This window comes from Galleria mellonella, unplaced genomic scaffold (genome assembly GCF_026898425.1).
Source record: "Galleria mellonella isolate WM207_F2 unplaced genomic scaffold, CSIRO_AGI_GalMel_v1 utg121, whole genome shotgun sequence".
Taxonomy (NCBI): domain Eukaryota; kingdom Metazoa; phylum Arthropoda; class Insecta; order Lepidoptera; family Pyralidae; genus Galleria; species Galleria mellonella.
Window position 1 is genome coordinate 320,395 of NW_026441983.1, and position 20,378 is coordinate 340,772.

At 39.6% G+C, this 20,378-nt stretch overlaps 1 protein-coding gene across 1 annotated transcript; it reads right to left on the minus strand.

The window, feature by feature from the left end:
- Positions 1-2,008: 2,008 nt before the first annotated feature.
- LOC113516567 (T-complex protein 1 subunit eta) lies at positions 2,009-20,089 on the minus strand. The gene is made up of 14 exons (XM_026900994.3): positions 19,937-20,089; positions 19,258-19,356; positions 17,520-17,615; positions 16,169-16,234; positions 15,558-15,633; positions 14,710-14,821; positions 13,222-13,355; positions 11,232-11,407; positions 10,324-10,478; positions 8,700-8,869; positions 5,405-5,539; positions 5,051-5,239; positions 4,184-4,308; positions 2,009-2,875 (listed from the first exon to the last, which is right to left on the minus strand). Exons 1-14 carry the CDS (start codon positions 19,937-19,939, stop codon positions 2,780-2,782), a joined length of 1,632 nt encoding a protein of 543 aa, XP_026756795.2. The 5' UTR covers positions 19,940-20,089; the 3' UTR covers positions 2,009-2,779.
- Positions 20,090-20,378: the final 289 nt, after the last annotated feature.

Here is a 20,378-nt window from a genome sequence, read left to right on the forward strand (position 1 = left end):
TACGCTGGCGGAGCACCAGTGAAGGGTGATAGATGAGAATGAAAACAGGCCAGTTAGCACATCATGATGAATTCATTAGGAATTAACCATGATAGTTGGGGGGAAAGGGATTGTTAGTGATGGAGACAGAATCCCATTGCTAGCAATAGACCCAACCAGGTCGACCTCCTCGCGGTTCCTCCTGGAAACTATCATGATTAATTCCCGATGAATTCATCATGTATATATATATATATATTTCATTTATATTTATATACATTTCATTGTAGGCTAGGCCCTCTGGTTAGTTGGCTTATCGAATTCGAAAAAAAAAAAATTTTTTTATTTATTTTTTGGAAAACGTACAGTTGAATTACAGTTAATAAATAATCAAATTTATATCTATGTTAAGCCATGAATCGTTTTATAATTATATTATTAAGAATGGTGCTGGTAGACACCATTCAATCAATCAATCATTGTTATTCATATACGTCTGTTACAGATTCTTATGATACGTCACTTTGTTATTATAATAATTACTATAGAAAATAATATAAATTTAAAAAAATTACAATAATTACATTTAAAATACAATGCACATTAATACAATATTCAAATCCATGCAGTTTTGTCATTTAAATAGTCATTTAATTTATAATATGCTTTTGTGCAGAGAGTCCTTTTTATATATATCTTAAATTTTCTTTCATTTAAATGTAAAACGTCACCTGGAAGTTTATTATAAAAATGTATACAGTTCCCCATGAAAGATGTACTGACTTTTCTAAGTCGATAACAAGGTACATTCAATTTGTTTTTATTTCTTGTATTGAAATTATGTGTGTCACTGTTATTTTTAAAAAGATTTATATTTTTACGTACATACATAATAATTTTCGTATATATATATATATATATATTGCGAGGGAACAGTAAGTATACCTGTTTGCTTAAAATATTCTCTAAGAGATTCCCGAGAAGGCAAATTAAATATTGACCGAACCGCTCTTTTTTGCAGTACAAAGATTGTATCGATGTCAGCAGCCCTCCCCCACAATATAATGCCATATGACATGATATTGTGAAAGTGACTAAAATACACAAGCTTAGCTGTTATTGTATCAGTTAATTGTCGGATTTTTCTAACAGCATAAGCAGCTGAACTCAGCCTGCTGGCCAATTCAAATATATGGGAGCCCCATTGCAACTTATAATCAACTACTATGCCAAGAAAAGTGGTTTTATTTACAAAGTCTAAATCCTGGTGGTCTAATTTAACATCACTAATGTTTCTTCCCCTTGTTTGTACCCCCCCCCCCCTGTTCCCCCTGGAAACCCATCTCGTGAAAGTTTGTTAGCAGAGCAATGGGAGCAATTGAAATCGTTATCATCGCCAGATCAGTAAGCGATCAGCGATTAATGCTTTACAAATCGCAAATCCGACCCCACATGGAGTATTGCTGTCACTTATGGGCGGTAGCACCTAGATACCAGCTTGAACGCTTCGACTCGTTACAATGACGAGCTATGAGAATTGTCGATGATCCCAGGCTTACAAGCGGTATCGAATCCTTAAGTCTTAGGAGAGATTTTGCCTCACTCTGCGTGTTCTACCACTTGTACAATGAACTGTGCTCAGAGGAAATGTTACCTCTGTCTACCATCGCACGGCTTACCATCGACGGGGAGTTCACCCTTATACCTTAGAGCCTAGATGATCGCGTACAGCACGGTTTCAGAGATGTTTCCTCCCACGAACACTCAGGTTATGGAATAAGCTCCCTGCCGAGGTTCTCCCAAGAGACTACAGCGTGGGGTTCTTCAAAAGGGGGGTAAAGAGGTTTCTTCAGGGTCGGCAACGCGCGCGTAATACCTCTGGTATTGCAGGTGTTCATAGGCTACGGTAACCGCTTACCATCAGGTGGGCGGTCAGCTTGTTTGCCATTCTAAGTTGTATAAAAAAAATTAGATTCAAGAGTAGTCCTGGCTGGTCCAATTTAGGTTATCAATTAAAAACAAAACAATATTTGGTTTAGTAATTTATTATTATAATTAATAATATACTAAAATAACTTAAAAACTAGCGTTTTAACTTTGTGAAAGCAATAAGGCAGATACAATGTTCATGTACCCTATAATTTTAGTCGAATTTTACAACATTTAGACGACTATCATGCACGTGTACGGGCCACTTAATACTTTTATATGACATAATAATACGTAATTAGATCGAGAAAGTTCGACTAGTTTCGGGATCAATTCGGGACCCTTAGTCACAAGCGACTGTGATTCGAGCACGAGCCTGACGCATTTACTTTATGACTTTATGACTGTCCACAAAACAGTAATTTCACGAAACTATTACATTAAAATATTTGAAAAATTACGCTTTACAATCGGCCCTTATTTTTTTTACAACACAGGGGGCAAACGAGCATGCGGCTCACCTGATGGTAAGTGACTACCGCCGCCCATGATCACACACAACACACGGCATTGCAGGTGTGCTGCCGGCCTTTAAAAAAGGAATATGCTCTTTTCTTGAAGGTTATGTTGTCGTATCGGTTCGGAAATACTGCTGCTGGAAGTTGATTCCAAAGAGTGGTTATGCGTGGGAAAAAGTGCTTTCAGAGATGTCTCTGCGAAGCTTCGCTCACATCTTGCGGTGGACACCGGACAGTTCTAGAGTGGGCACAGCCAACCCCGCCTTTTTTTAATTACGCTTATGCCCATACACGTGCATTTTTACATTCGTCTATAGGGAATTGTTACATTAGAGCATATTGTGGTTGCTTCCTTATCCCATGCGCGGACGGCCTCTGCCACGACCCGGCATCTGAGGGGGCGCGTCTCCACCCTTCACGTTCTTTATGGTTTCATCCACCAACAAAATCTGTGAAGAAAATACATTATTTATTTATTTATTTTACCTAATGGTTAGCTGGTAGAGAACGCCATATGGCATTAAGCTCGCCACTTGTACTAAGTTTTTTTTTTTTAACGGGTGATAACGGAATGGTATCCTCACCCGCGCTATCGATATACACCGGCGGGGCACCAGTGAAGGATGATAAGTGAGGATGAAACAGGCCAGTTAGCCCATCGTGACGAATTCAGCAAGAATTGTTCACGACGGTTTCCAGGGGGAACAACGTGGAGGTCGACCTGATAAGGCATATTGCTAGCAATGGGGCTGTCAAACTCCATTGCTAACAATCTCTTCCCCCCCCCCCACAAAGTTTTATTGTGCAATAAAGAATAAATAAATAAATAAAATCATTTAACAGTTTCCTATCGAAAGACTTACATTGGTACCATTGTCTCTGGACAAAAAAACTCGATTGGGTATATCATTTAGGACTATTTAAGTGAATAAATTCGAGAAACACAAACAATGGGTCATTTTAATTGCTAATCCAGCGGAAGAGAGAGAGAGGGGCGGGGGGGGGGGGGAGAGCAATATACAGTGCTTTCATAGATACAGAGACTAAAACTGTACTTCATATACATACAGCGCCATCTCTTGTGGTACGGATAAACGATTATTGAACTTTGACAGTTGGAATAAAAGCCATTTATTTTAGGCAACATTGTCTCCGACCTTAGCCTGTTCCACAACGGAACAAACGTACTAAAAAAAAGGAGATATTTAACGTAATTTGACGACAGATGGCATGAGTTCTGTCCAGTCCCACTCGTATTGAACCAGCTGTTCTCGTATGGCTGTGTTGCGGCTTGAAGGGTAAATATGGCAATAAGACTACACGATACGGAGGTGTAACACCATAATCCGAAGGGAAGAGACTGTTAGAAATGCGGACTACCAGTCCCATTGCTAGCAATATACCGTCAGGTCGACCTCCACGCGGTTCCCCCTGGCAACCATCGTGCTGAATCCCAGGTGTATTCATCACGATGGACTAACTGACCCACCCTATCGTCACTCACTGGTGCCCCGCCAATGTATACCGATAGTGCAGGCGGGGTTGCCATTCCATTACAGATGCGTTGAAAGCAATATAGATGTTACCGTCTCTTTTACGTTACCAATTTGTATACTTTCAACCGACTTTAAATAAAAGGAGATTTTTAATTCGGCTATATTTTTTCTCTATATTTGTCACCTCATAACTCCGTCAGTCTTTAACTGATTTGGAAAATTATTTTTATATCACGATAAAAAAAAAACCAAAAAGCGTACCTGTGCGGCGGCCTCGCAGGCGGCGGTGACGGCGTTCACCTTCACCACGGCGGGCTCCCACACGCAGTTCGCGAAGTTGTCCGCTATGTCCTCGCGCTGGATGTCCACGCCGTACCACACCTCGCCTGCGGACCGAGCGGACAGCGGCGATAGGTTATGGGCCCAGCGTGTGACAGGGGACAGTCAGTTCACTGCTGAACACAGACCTCCTCTCCTTGGGACATATTGTGAATAGTAGCCACGCTTGGCAGACGGATAACCACAGTCAGGGTTTTGGTGATATTTTAAGAGGGATTCTACTACCTATCCCTCCACCACAAGCCCCCTTATTCGCCTGTTACGACACCCACGGGACAGGAAGGGGTGGCCTATTCTATGCCGGGACCGCATGGCAGAAGTCAATATATTATCAGAATCAGAATTATTGTTATTTTCTTTCCTCCTTCATAAAGGCAAAATAATAAGAAATAACACCTGTCAAATGTAGCAAATGAACCAGTAGGGAAAAACCTTATCAGAGGGAGACTTTGTACAAAAGTCGTTTGCGTGGGCACCTCTGTCGCATTCGTGTTTCTACCATGAAGTAGTTGTGTTTCGGTTTGAAGGGTGGGATATGGCAGTGAATTTACTGGGTACAGAGGAATAACACCTGAGTCCTCACATGGCAACACATGGGGGGTATCATGGGCGAAACAGTGTACTCTGTTATGTCCACGGTACTGCTCATGTGTATAGGCGACGGTTACCACTTTCCATCAGGTGGGTCGTCAGCTTGTTTGCCACTGTCAGATACATAAAAGAAGACCTATATTCAATAGTAGACAGTTAAGAGCTGCTGGATGGAGGCAGTGAACAAAGTGCAGGTACCCTGGTGGTGCTTCTGGCGCAGCTTGTTGAGCAGGTTGGTGGCGTCGAAGCCGGCGTTGTCGCACAGCTGGCGCGGGATGGCCTCGAAGGCGCGCGCGGCGGCCGCCAGCAGCAGCTGCTCCTTGCCCGCCACGCCCTTCGAGTACTCGCGCAGGTGCTTCGATACCTCCATGTCGATCGCGCCGCCACCTGGTGGTGTCAATTGGAAACTGATCATTCTCTCATGTAGGCCATTAATCATTATGTTATTACGTAAATTAAATATTAGACATTCTTGCAATGTTTAGGCATTCTTTGGTGTCGCTCAGAATGATGTGGTCACGTGTCGTGCTGTAATAAAAAAAACGAACTCACCGGCAACTACCGCGTCATTTTTGATGGTCCTCCTCACGATCATGATGGCGTCGTGCAGGGACCTCTCCGTCTCCTCGAGGAACTGCTCGGCGCCGCCGCGCAGCACCAGCGTGCACGTCTTCGCGGCTGGACAGCCTGCGATCAGGTTGAATGGCAGTTACAGATACGTATTTATATTGACATTATAATTTAATATATATATTTTTTTACGTCAATTTTGTGTTTGTCAAATTCCTTTATATCACCAATAAGAGTTGATGGTCCTTCGAGCCGGATCTTTCATATTTCGATTTGTTGTTTGAGGGTAGTAATCTAGTTTCACAAGTAATTTATGAGGGTTTCACTGGGGAGACAGCGGGAAGGTTGAGACCTGATGACAGGGTATATTGCTAGCAATGGCGTTGCTAATCCCTTTTACTAACAATCCCATCTCCACAAGAAGAGCATGATAGACCAACCAACTCAAGGATCCAAGCGAATCTTCGCAAAAATATATTAGAAAGTAAAAAAAAAACGCATATGTATATATGCGTTTTTTTTTACACCAGATCTACTTTGAACAATATACTTAAACATGCTAATTCAGATACAATTGGACGTTCAGTGTCAGTATGGGAGATTACAATTTTATTTTTACTTTGCCAACATTAGTCACTCAAAGAATACACCCATGAAGGGATGTAAATATCTTAAATATATAAATAAATAAATAAAATAAATAAATGTCACCATACATAAAAAGCTGCCTCATACAACAACGTGGTCCACACAACCATTTCAGTAATTGGATCCGTGTTTATAATCATTGGCAGACATACATACATTTAGTTTCCGTATTATACGTAAAATCTAAGTACCCACACGTTAAGAGGTCAGGAAAACTTTGAAATATTAGGGTTCTAAGGGAGACAGAAATGTTGGAGGTTACCAATGTGAGCATTAAAATACTGGTGTACTCATGCGAGTATTATAATAACAGGGTACTTAGGGAGCATTACGATACTTGGGGTACTTATGGAGCACTGATAATGTGGGCACTGTTGGAACACTACGATAATGGGGAGTACTTACGGAACCCTACGATAATTGGGGTTATTTGTGGAACTCTACACTAATGGGGGTACTTAAGGAGTACTACGTTAATTGAGATTGGTAATGGGAAACGCTACGATAATGGGTTACTAAGGGAGGATCTGAAATGTTAGGGATGGAGAACTATAACATTTATGTACTAAATACTCTGAAATACTGGGGTAATTATGGAGTATATTAACTAGATAGTAATGAAAAAAATTACTGTGACTATTATATAACAAATAACCCCTTTGGTTAGTATATATATGTCTATACTATGTACTAGAACAAGGAAAACATTATTAACTGTGGTGTAATTTATTTAGGTATCTCACCATCGGGTGCATTCTCCTTACTGTAACCTAAAGAATAGAGGAGGATAGGTTAGGATTTCACAATTAAGGGATAGGATAGGAATTGGTGATTGAATGCACAGACAAACGAAACATACAGTATATATATATTCAACTTTAGTCCATTTTTTCTTATCTTATTATTTTCTGTTACGCCTTGACCAGACACAATTTCAATTACTCCTCTCCATCCTAAGGTTGCCTGGAAGAGATCGCTGTTTAGCGGATAAGGCCGCCCATTGTTGCCTCTTTATTTTGCTTTTATGTATTTAAGTTTACATATGTCTACCCCTCATCTAATGGTATCTGATATTTATTTATTTAGAATATAATATCAAATGGATGCGAATGTAATGAACACATACAATGCAGTTTATTTATATTTCTTTTTATTGTTATTTTTAATGAGGAGTTTCGCGACTGACTCTTGGCCACAACAGAATATCAGTGTTTTACTCTTTTAAAGGCAAAGCAATAAACTGAGCTGTGATGAAGAAAGGAGATTGTTACTTTATATATAAAAACATACATACATACATACAAACATATATATATATATACATGTATGTTTTTTTTTATTGTAATTTGTGTGTTGTAAGTAATGTAAATAAATTATCTATCTATCTATCTATATAATTAATTATTATTTCTATTTATGTGTATATTGTTAATCTTTATAATAAATTCTTTAAAGGGAACAATAGTTTTCATTCATTCATTCATTAATATATATATATATATATATATATAACAATCATATTGTTATACTGTTAACGTTGAGTAAAACATCAATGATCTTCGTGACGCAGTGGCGGGTATGTTGCTTTGCGTAAACAGGTCACAGGTTCGATTCCTGATCCATACAATTAAAGATATAAACTTTTTTTTTCTTAATGGATGATAATGAAATATTTATCACGCCTGTGCTATCTATGCTGGCTGGCTATATATATGCTGGTACATATTGGCGGGGCACCAGTGAGAAGTGATAGGTGAGGATGAAAAAGCAGATCAGTTAGCCTACTGTGACGAATTCAACAATAAATTAGACAAGATGGTTTCCAAGGGCAACTGCGTGGTGGTCGACTTGCTAGGGTATATTGATAGCAATGGCGACTAACAATCCCTTCACCCCGCTCCCAGATGTTATTTATTTATTTCACACTTTATTGCACTGTCGCGTACAGTAAGAAGCGAATGATAACAACACCGGACATGCCCCAGGATTGGTCCGTCTACGTTAAGAAAAGGGAACAAAACGTTGCTGTATGTGTCAACGGACGACTTTCAAAAATTTTCAAGTGGATCAACGCAACTTATCTAAATTTATATTTTTATAACTAAACGCAAATAAAATCGAATAATTCAAGCTTGTTTATATGAAATTGACCTTTTTAACGATCTGTTGAAGACATCAGCACGTAACATGCACCATTTATAAAATAGTAAATACATTTAACTGTAATGAGAAATTATACAAAAGGCGGCCTTATCGCTAAGCAATCTCTTCCAGACAACCTTTGGGTAGAGGACATAGATATGTTAGTTGCCTGACTCTTTACAAAAAAAGGGTATCCTTCAGTCTTCTCTAATAGCCATGTATTTATATCTTTAGTAATTACTTAGTTTACACCTAGATTTTTTTTATACCACTGAGGTGGCAAACAAGCATACGGCCCACCTGATGGTAAGCGGTTACCGTAACCTATTAACGCCTGCAACACCAGAGGTATTACGCGCGCGTTGCCGACCCTGAAGAAACCTCTTTACCCCCCTTTTGAAGAACCCCATGCTGTAAGTCTTTTTTTTTACAACACCTAGATGTCGCTGTGTAAAATGTTCAAGGGCAACAATGAAGCAATACAGACCGGTGAAGATGTTGTAGCGGTCGCCGCCGACCTGGCGCTCGGTGAAGTGCCTGCAGGCGCCGAGCTCGGCGCGCCGCACGTCGCGCGCCGAGCTCAGCACCGCGCCGCCGCACGCGCGCTGCGTGCGCCGCATGTCCTCCTCGGCCACGCGGCCCGCGCAGAACATGTCCCTGCACACGCACATCAGCCGCTACGGTACCCTGTCACTGTGCCGCACGCTCTTACGGACCCCCACAGTACCCCGTCACCGCTACACATCAATAACAGGCCCTTATCGGAGTCACAGACATCCGAACATGTCCCTGTACAACCACGCCGACCCCTACAGTACCCTATCACTGTACTACAAACTCTTAATCCCCACAGTACCCCATCACGACTACACATGAATAATAATAATAAATTTATTGTCATTCTTTATAAATATGATACAGAAATTATAATATACATATATTAATAAATAAATAAATACATTGTGAAGTATCCGTATGCCTGGCAATAAATACAAACTCAGCTTTTGCTGGACTAATATGCGTTCAGCGCTGATTTTCAGTTTGCACCTACACGGGGCAATGTTTTATTATATTTATATATACGATATATAAATGTTACACAAAAAGAGAAAAACAAGGGACCCTATCAATGAATCATCTATCAAATAGGGATACTATTATTATCGCTAGTTAGTCGATTAGAATTACTTTGTTTAATTCAAATTTTTTATACAACTTAGAATGGCAAACAATCTGACGGGCCACCTGATGGAAAGTGGTAACTGTCGCCTAGGGATAGATACGAGATAGATCAATATAATTTACTACAGAATTATACACCTTAAGATGGTCTACAAAAAAGTCCGCGATGGTATACGTCTATCTCTTAGGGATAATTGTGGTTTCAGCATTGCACCCGTGCGAAACCGGGGCGGGTCGTTAGTTAAAAACAATTATAATAAAAAGGAATTTCCAAAAAGAACTGCTAACTAAAACGTTAATTGTATAATAATACACTGATTAAGTTGTCGTTGAAAATTTTAATTCTGATGGCAAAAAAGATGAAAAATTTTAAAGCAAAATATGAAATAGATGTTATGTTTTTAAATAGTAAATCAGCAACACTGAAAATTCTTTAATTGCTTTTGAAAACTGGCAAATAACTGTGACATGCCACACTTCTTTGTGGACGCTCTTAGTGTCGCGTACAGGCCTCATATGCACTGTGATCCACACGTACGGTTCAGTAATTGGATCCGTTGTTTATAATCATAGGCCATAACGAGACAGATCGGACTGGGAACAAACAGAGATTGGACCAGGAACAAACCAAGACTATTCTGGGAACAAACACGATCGAACTGAGAATAAAAAGAGATTGGACCAAGAACAAAAAGAAATTGAACTGGGACCAAACCGAGATTGGTCAAAAAAAGAATCGAGATAGGACACAGTACGAGTCGAGATCGGCCCGAGAACAAATCTAGATTGTACCGGTAACATGCCAAGATCGGACCGGGAACAAACCGATATAGAACCGAATACGAGCCGAGATTGTTTCGAGAACGAACTGTGATTGGCATACATTGGTAAATCTAGTCTAAAACCTCTCAATACAATTTAGTACCGACCTGTCTGCGAAGTACTGGGTGGCGACATCCCCGATGGGCAGCTTGCTGAGCACGACGTTGGCACCGCTCGCGTGTATAGCAGCCAGCTTCTCGTACAGGATCTGCCACTCGGCGTCCACCACCTTCTGGTACTCCTTCACGTTGTCCACGCGCACCTGACCGAAAGATGTTTGTGATTTATATATTCACTGGCGATCCGCCCCGGCTGCACATGGATAAATAGATAATTTTCGTAGGGGTTCATAAAATACAATCCAGGGGGTTTTGTCAGTAGTTGTCACGCTTGGCAGGCGGGTTGGTAACCGCAGTTAGACTTTAGAGATGTTTTAAGAGGGACGCTGCTGCCCGTCCCTCGCCGTCCCTTAGTCGCCTCATACGACACCCACGGTAAATCCACGGTAAACCCACGGTAAGATCCTATCGCAACAAGAACTATGTAAAAATTCGTCTGCTTGGATACCTTTATGTTACTAGTATAAAGGGGGACAAAATTACATAAACAAGCCGCCGGGCCTAATGGGAAATGATACCTGCCGCCTACAGACGTAACAGAGTATACTGTCGACGCCCTTGACACTCCCTATGGGTATTTACAAGTATCTTGTCGATATAAAATACAGCTCGTGTTATTCACAGATAATGTAACTTTCTAAAAAAGAGGGAATTCTTAAGAATTCCCTCTTCCATCCATATTTCTTACCTCTAAGTTTAGATCTTGGCCATAGCTAGGGGGTGGGTGGAGGGGATAGAGGAGTAATGTCCTACCTTAAAATGAAAGGCCAATAATTACTAGTACCGCATTCGAGTATTCTGCCACTTCCCTACGGTTGACTGGGAGAGAATGCTTTCAGCATTAAGTCCGCCATGTACACATATTTGTACTAATGAATAAATAAATAAATAAATACCTCGGCATTATCCCTCTCGGCCTTCAGCTCCAATTCGATATTGAGGAGGGCGATCTTGCAGTTGTCGTAGCTCTTTGGTTGCATCTCGAAGCCGGCGTACGAGAAGGTCTTCTTGAAAGCCACGCCCGCCACCAGGAACGAGTCCTCCAGGGCACCTCCTGACACTTTCTTGATTCCTGGTACAATATCGTGCAATTTTAGTTTTAACGACCCATAAAACGTCCCACCGCTGGGCAGAGGACAATATTTTTGTGATACCTAGTATGTGCGGATAATTTATAGCATACATACATACATATCTGTCACGCCTGTCTCCCATTAGGGTAGGCAGAAACAATGGAACGCCAAATGCTTCGATTCAAACAAACCTCTTTCGCTTCCTCCACATTCATCAATCTTTTCATACACGCTCGCCGGTTACGGGTACTTTTAATTTGACCCTTCTTCAGCACGTCGCCTATTCGGTCGACATACGTCCGTCTAGGGCGGCCCCTGCCGACATCTCCATTCATACTTGCTCCATAAATCTCTTTAGTAATTCTTCTTTCTTTCTTAATTTATAGCAATATTTATAAATTGTAGTAAAAAATATCTTAAAATTCCCATCACTGATAGGAATTAGCAACGAACTTTAGAAACGGCGAACACAAAAGACCATGGATAGGTTGCAGTGACACTGGTTTTTTTGCTTGCTAGCACTTCAGCTAACGGCATGCTTTCTCACTGTACTAGGTTGACTGGAAGAGATGTCTGTCAGAGATAAGTCCACCCTTGCTCACAATTTTTATAAATGCATTATATTACATGTAACCAGAGGGAGACTTTGTACAAAAGTCGATTGCTTGTGTACCTCTGTCCCATTCGTGTTTCTACCGTGAAGTAGTTGTGTTTGCATAGCTGTATTTTGGTTTGAACGGTGGGATATGGCGTGAATTTAACGGATACAGAGGAATAACACCTGAGTTCTCAGGAATGGCAACGCATGGGGAGTATCATGTGCGAAACAGTATACTCTGTTATGTCCACGTTACTGCTCATGTCTATAGGCGACCGTTACCACTTTCCATCAGGTGGGCCGTCAGCTTGTTTGCCATTCTAAGTTGTATAAAAAAAACTAAATAATGGTAAGTGTTAACCGTCGCCTATAAGGGGGGAAGGGATTATTAGTAATGCGGACTACTAGCCCCATTGCTAACAATATACCCTGTCAGGTCGACCTCCACATGGTTCCCCCTGGTAACTATCATGCTGAATTCATGATTCATCACGATGGGCTAACTGACCTGTCTTTCCATCCTCAGCCATCATCCCTCACTGGTGCCCCGCCAGTGTATACCGTTAGCGCAGGCGGGGTTACCATTCCATTGTCATCCATTAAAAAAAACCGTCGCCTGAAACATGCTGATATCGAAATGGGTGATGGTAAACCTTTATTTCCGTCTTTAAGATTCGATTATATACACTACTAGCGGCCCGTCCCGGCTTCGCACGGGTGGACATTGTTACAACATTTTAAAAAGCGATTATTGTGACATAACGATAATAGTTGGACATGTAGTATGTAGTAGTAGCGAAGTTTTTTGTAGTTATTGATATTTCCTTCAATATTGTAGAACATACTTTTGTTCTATCACCAATAGTTTCCGCAGCGCACGCGACCAAAGATATTTTATAGCATTTTTTTTTACACCTCGAGTTACGTTACTAAAGTTTTAGTTTCCCTAATCTTTTCTAGCAATAAATATAGCCTATGTTACTCGGGGCGAATGTAGCTTTCTAATGGTGAGAGAATTTTTGAAATCGGCACAGTAGTTTTTGAGTTTATTCATTACAAACATGCATACACACAAAAATACAAATCTTTCCTCTTTATAATAGTCAGTATATAGGTATAATATCTATTTATTGACTATTATATAGATATTATAACTAGGACTTCTGTAAAATATCAATTGAGTAAAATATTAAGTTGCAAACATAATGATCTCACCAATCATGTCTAGCGGCAGCAGGGGCGCGTCCAGCGACAGCACAGCGTCCACCACCATCTTGGAGAAGTGGTCTTTCTGCTGGTGGATCAGTTTGGACGACATGGCTGTGGCGGCGCACTTCCTCAGCAGCTCTCTATATGTATGACATTAGATCGGGGATAAAGAGGTTTCTTCAGGGTCGGCAACGCACACGTAATACCTCTGGTATTGCAGGCATTCATTAGCTACGGTAACCGCTTACCATGGGGGGGAAAGGGACTGTTAGCAATGGAGTTTGACAGTCCCATTGCTAGCAATACGCCCTATTAGGTCGACCTCCACGTGGTTTCCTCTGGAAACCATCGTGAACAATTCTTGTTGAATTCGTCACGATGGGCTAACGGACCTGCTTCATCCTCACCTATCATCCTTCACTGGTGCCCCGCCGGTGTATACCGATAGCGCGGGTGGGGTTACCATTCCATTATCACCGATAAAAAATCACTTACCATCAAGTGGGCCCTATGTTTGCTTGCCACCTCAGTGGTATAAAAAAAAAACATACAATGTCGCTTGTTAGTGATTACTGATTACTTGGTATTAGACCCTACAGATCTAGAAAGTCGATTGCTAGGGTACCTCTGTCCCATTCGTGTTTCTACCGTGAACCAGTTGTGTTTGCATGGCTATGTTTCGGTTTGAAGGGTACGACATGGCGTGAATTTATACGGTACAGAGGAATAACACCTGAGTCCTCAGGAATGGCATCGCACGGGGGTTGTCATGGGCGAAACAGTATACTCTGTTATGTCCACGGTACTGCTCATGTCTATAGGCGACGGTTACCACTTTCCATCAGGTGGATCACTGGCCATAGTCATTCATCACACTTGACTAATCGAGGGACCCCTCACCATGCCTAATACATTTTCCCGAGGGGAAAGGGATTGTTAGTAATGGAAACTGAGAATCCTATTGCTAGCAATATACCCAAACAGGTCGACCTCATCGCGGTTCCCCCTGGAAACTATCATGGTTAATTCATGATGAATTCATCATGATGGGCTAACTGGCCTGTTTTCATTCTCATCTATCACCCTTCACTGGTGCTCCGCCAGCGTATCCCGTTAGCGCAGGCGGGGCTACCATACCATTTTCATCCGTCAAAAAAAAAAAAAATACATTTTCCCACTATTTTTGTTACATTACAATTTTCTATTACTCAACCAAGAGATCCGTGGATCACGTCCAGGGATCACTGTCCACTCACCACTGATTACTGCACACACACACGCCAGCCGCCACGCACTTGCACTTGTTAGATATTTATTTTAAATTATATTAATTTTCTTAAAAATCTTGTGTCAAAATGTGTACCTACATTTGTTAATAAAAATCAGACTAACTACTTTAAATATAATAAAACGTTAAAATTGTTATTATACCAAATTTGGTATATTACACAGTACCCCGCATATCATTATATATATATATATACACACACTTACCTCTGCTCATCTGGCGATTTGTTGTCGATTCTCACAGACAACTCCTTCACTCTGTCGACGGCGAGCCACGACGCGGTACGGACCGCGCGAACTATGATGCGAGGGTGGACGCCTGCCAGCGAAAAAAAAAAAACAATATTGATGAATTAACCCTTTGCACTCGACGCCTTTTTGGCTACAATGTAAGCAGAGCCTAGTCCACGAAAGTACTTCCGAGAAAACTTTCTTATCGCATATTGTAAATAAGGAGATCCGGTTACAAAAGGCCATAGCGTCGTAGCAGCGTAGATCGATTTAAAGTTTTAAAACACTCGGGCGCAGCAGCAGCACCGCTCGAGTTGCCACTTCGAATCAGCCAGCGCCGTATCGGCGCCGCTCGAGTGCAAAGTGTTAAGCTAATTCTATTGTTTATTTTTTTACGTTTTTTTTTTATACAACTTGGAATGGCAAACAAGCTGACGGTCCACCTGATGGAAAGTGGTAACCGTCGGCTACATACATTAGCAGTACCATGGACATAACAGAGTATACTGTTTCGCCCATGATACCCCCATGCGTTGCCATTCCTGAGGACTCAGGTGTTATTCCTCTGTACCCAGTAAATTCACGCCATATCCCACCCTTCAAACCGAAATACAGCCATGCAAACACAGCTGCTTCACGGTTGAAACACGAATGGAACAGAGGTACCCAAGCAATCGACTTTTGTACAAAGTCTCCCTCTGGTAAAGCACATCAGCACATACAGCCCATCTGATGGTATACGGTCACTGTAGTCTATAGACGCCTGCAACACTGAGAGTGCAGATGGGGTTACCATTCCATTATCATTATATTAGAAGACTCACCTTCTTCAATGAAAGGCTTCAATCGCTTCAGGAGCTCACCAGCCAAGATCACAACTGACGTAGTCCCATCGCCGACCTAAAATATATAAAATTTATCATAAACAAGTATCTATAGACAAAAAAAAAATATAAAACAATTGCACTGGCATCTCATAATAGTAGAATCCTCAATGGAATTAGGAAATTGGATCCGATGTTAAAATCATTGATAAAATATTTTTTTATACAACTTAGAATGGCAAACAAGCTGACGGCCCACCTGATGGAAAGTGGTAACCGTCGCCTATACACATGAGCAGTACCGTGGACATAACAGAGTATACTGTTTCGCCCATGATACCCGCCATGCGTTGCCATTCCTGAGGACTCAGGTGTTATTCCTCTGTACCCAGTAAATTCACTGCCATATCCCACCCTTCAAACCAAAACACATCCATATAAACACAACTACTTTACGGTAGAAACATGAATGGGACAGAGGTGCCCAAGCAAACAACTTAATATTAATTACAAGTTGAAAACGGGTCCTGCCAAATGGACAACAAAGTGATCCCATAAGGGATCCATTTCTCCTCTCGAGGTACGGAACCCTAAAACATTGTTACCCTTACCTCTGCATCCTGTGACTTTGCAATATCGACCAGAGTCTTCGCAGCCGGGTGCACGATGTCCAATAACTGAAAATAAATGCGATACATATTAAATATGGCGTAACATTTAGTGGGGAGGGGGGGGAAGGGATTGTTAGTAATGCGGACTACCAGTCCTATTGCTAGCAATACACTCTATCATGTCGACCTCCACGTAGTCCCCCTGGAAATCATCATGCTGAACACCAGATGTATCCATACACCAGGCCAACTGACCTGCTTTTACATCCTTACCTATCATCCCTTACTAGTATCCTGCCAGCATATACCGATAACTCCGACAGGGCTACCATTCCATTATCACCCATTAAAAAAAAACAAGCAAATACAATATACTGATGCATCGAGTCTCATGTCTACTATCAGGAACCACATAGCACTTCAGGTCCAAAAGATATTTAATCATAGACTCATATGCATAGCAACTTTTATGGGGTAACACTAATGGTGGGAGGGAAAGGGTTTTCAGTAATGAAGTCTAACAACTCCAGCTCCCAATACTAATAATCCACACTAATATTATAAAGAGGAAAGATTTGTATTTTTATGTGTATGTTTGTAATGAATAAACTCAAAAACTACTTTGCCGATTTCAAAAATTCTATCACCATTAGAAACCTACCCTGAGTAACATAGGCTATATTTATTGCTAGAAAAGATTAGGGATCCTTACTAAAACTTTAGTAACACAACTCGAGGTGTAAAAAAAATGCTATAAAATATCTTTGGTCGCGTGCGCTGCGGAAACTATTGGTGATAGAACAAAAGTATGTTCTACAATATTGAAGAAAATATCAGTAACTACAAAAAACTTCGCGACACTATATGTCCAACTATTATCGTTATGTCACAATATTCGCTTTTTAAAATGTTATAAAAATATCCACCAGTGCGAAGCCGGGACGGGTTGCTAGTAAAAAGGGGTAGATAACCAATCGTTCCTGACCGTTAGTCCAGTGGATGGTGGCAAGGCGAACAATATAATATATTGCTAATCCAGCGGAAGATGCTCGGACGCAATGCTTGCACTAATATAAACAAGTAATCGCTGAGAAGCAGTTTCAGTTTTATGTTCTCCCTCTTAATACAATAAACAATACTGCAACACTACACGGTCGTGTACTGAACTATGTTGTTACATTTGTGATTTCAAGAAGTATGTAATTGGTAAATTACAGAGGGTCTCGCCAGTAAACAGTAGATTTTGGGTCCAATCAAGTCGACCACGCCTGCCCTATAATGTCAACATCCATGCAATTTCCTATTCATTCAATTAGACTGCAGATCTCAAAAGCTACAAGTATAGACTTGCCTTCATGATGGTGGCGCCATCGTTGGAGATAACCGCTTTACCGTTGTGATCTACAATCAGCTTGTCCATGCCACGCGGGCCCAGGGTTGTACGCACCTGCAATTGATAATATTTGTAAAAAAAACTAGCTTTTTTTTATACTACTTAGAATGGCAAACAAGCTGATGGCCCACCTGATGGAAAGTGGTAACCGTCGCCTATACACATGAGCAGTACCATAGACATAACAGTACACACACATACTTTTTCGTCCATAATACCCCCCACGTGTTGCCATTCCTGAGGACTCAGGTGTTATTCCTCTGTACCCTGTAAATTCACTGCCATATCCCACCCTTCAAACCGAAACACAGCCATGCAAACACAACTGCTTCACAGTAGAAACATGAATGGGACAGAGGTACGCAAGCAATCGACTTTTGTACAAAGTCTCCCTCTGGTATAGTTTAACTTATCATCATCTTATATTATTTTGTAGCATAATTATTATATCAGCCTTTAACGGTCCACTGCTGACCATAAGCCACCCCCATGAGGGTTTAGCTAGTATTCGCCATGCTCGGTAGGCGGATTGCCAACCGCAGTTAGGCTTTAGTCAATTTCATATTTCTTTATTAACCAATGTAACAGTTTTCACCACACAATGGCAAGTCAATATTTACATTATAATTTTGAAATTAATAAAATTAATAATAACAATAATAATAATAAAGATTTAAATTATAAAATAAAACATTACAAATTAATTATAGTTAACATTATATTAACATATATATAACATTTGTTATTTTGGTATTTGTTATTTTTATTTGATGAAGGGTATATATATAACATTTCAAAGACAAAGATAAAAGGTGGACTCTCCAAACAACAAAATGGCGAGGTCCAGCAGGAAAAAGAAATGTTGGAAGACAAAGAAAGAGATGGGCTGATGACATAATAAAGATAGCAGGAAAGAACTGGACGGGTATTGCTATAGATAAGGAGAAGTGGAAAAAGATGGAGGAGGCTTTTACCCTTGGGGACCACGGAAGTGGATAAAAAAAAGCTATAATAATAATAATAATAATATATAACATTTAGAAATGTTTTAAGAGGGACGCTGTTGTCCATTCCTAGCCCTCAGTTAGTCAACTCTTAGGACACTCATGGGAAAGGAAGTGCTGGCCTATTCTATGCCGAAACCACATTGTCAACTATATTGTATATAGGTACACATTATTAGTGGTTATTTTCTTTACATATTCCAACAATGAATGATTCACTGCTAATCCCACTGGTTGACTGGTAGAGAATGCTTTATTATTTTTCTATTTTTTTTTTGTCCCCACCAATTCAGAATTTTTATCAAACATTCATAGGTTGACTGGTAGAAATCCTTTTTATGGGATAAGTCGGCCATTGTACCCATTATTTTCTTAAGAACTCGTATATCTTGTAACTTAAGACTTTATATATATATATATATATATATATATATATATATATACCAAAAGAAGACTGTACAAAAGTCAATTGCTTGGGTACCTCTGTCACATTCATGTTTCAACCGTGAAGCAGTTGTATTTGCATGGCTGTGTTTAGGTTTGAAGGGTGGGATATGTTGGGCCCTCAGCTTATTTGCCATTCTAAGTTGTATAAAAAAAAATATGATACCTGAAAACATTACTGTTTATTTTTTCTACTTGTGTAAAAAGGAAAACTACTTAAAACATGAGTGTCATATTGGTATACATACAGCATCGACAACCAGTTGGCAAGCATTGATGTTGGAGATCAGCTGCGGTTTGCCCTGTGACTGATCTGTGCCCTCCCTCAACACCAGAATCTGAGGTTGCTAAAAAGATAATAAAAAAAAAATTATTAAAAACAAATATAGACTTTAGAAAAATTATCTTTGCTACCTGAATGCTAAAAATAAACTTTAAAATACAAGTCTATGGTATCCATCAATTTAAAAAAAAAATAATAAAAATAAAAAATTCCATGCACAATTAAAGTTTTTAGTAAAACGAACAATTTCCATGAATTAAGACCATCACGTGATGTAATTTATGTGATGTATTGAACATATAAAAAACCATTTGGTTTACATTATTCATGATTCATTGATGAATCAAAATTTATTTTAAAATTTCTCTAATTAAGACGAACACGATAATTTTAAATATCATGATTAAAAGGTCTATATTACCGGCGTTACACATAATTAATAACACTATTTTAAAAATAAAAACAAAAACCGGATAATTAAAACCGAATATCCAAGTTCTTTGATTCTTCTTTTACAGTACATTTACGGGAGTTAAGCACAAAATAAAAATATGCATTTAGAGTTTAATGTATACAGTTTCAGGATTCATAGAAATCACATTAAAATAACAAAAGATTATTAAAGAAAAATTCGCTTCATTTACCATTTTGTTGTTTTATACAAATCTCGAATAATACAGATTGGTTTTGACAGTTGACAATTATGATAAAAAAAAATCTAGAAGAGTATCATAATGTTACCAAGAATGAAACAGATACTGTACAAATAATTATTAGACAATTTTAATAGCATTCGGTAAGTTTTAGAATTATTTTATTAATTCAATTCTATGTATTAAAATTTTAAAATAGGGAATCTAATTATTTCAAATATGGATTAAATATGGAAAAAATAATTGAGGATTATTTTAATAACAAATAAGGTAAACAGGTGTCCTATATGAAAAAAATATTTTGTAAAATAAATTGCTATAAAAATGTTGAATTTATAAAAAACAGGAATAAGTGCGACAATAAATTTTTACAAGTTTTTTATTATATGACAACACAGACCATTATTTTCCAGTTGGTAGCAATTTTTTTATT

Excerpts from the sequence above, each read along its gene's own strand:
- LOC113516567 (XM_026900994.3), bottom strand. Across the intron at positions 13,356-14,709 it reads AAATCGCCAGATGAGCAGAG|AGAGCTGCTGAGGAAGTGCG; the intron begins GTAAGTGTGTGT and ends TCATACATATAG. Across the intron at positions 2,876-4,183 it reads CCTGCGAGGCCGCCGCACAG|ATTTTGTTGGTGGATGAAAC; the intron begins GTACGCTTTTTG and ends TTTTCTTCACAG.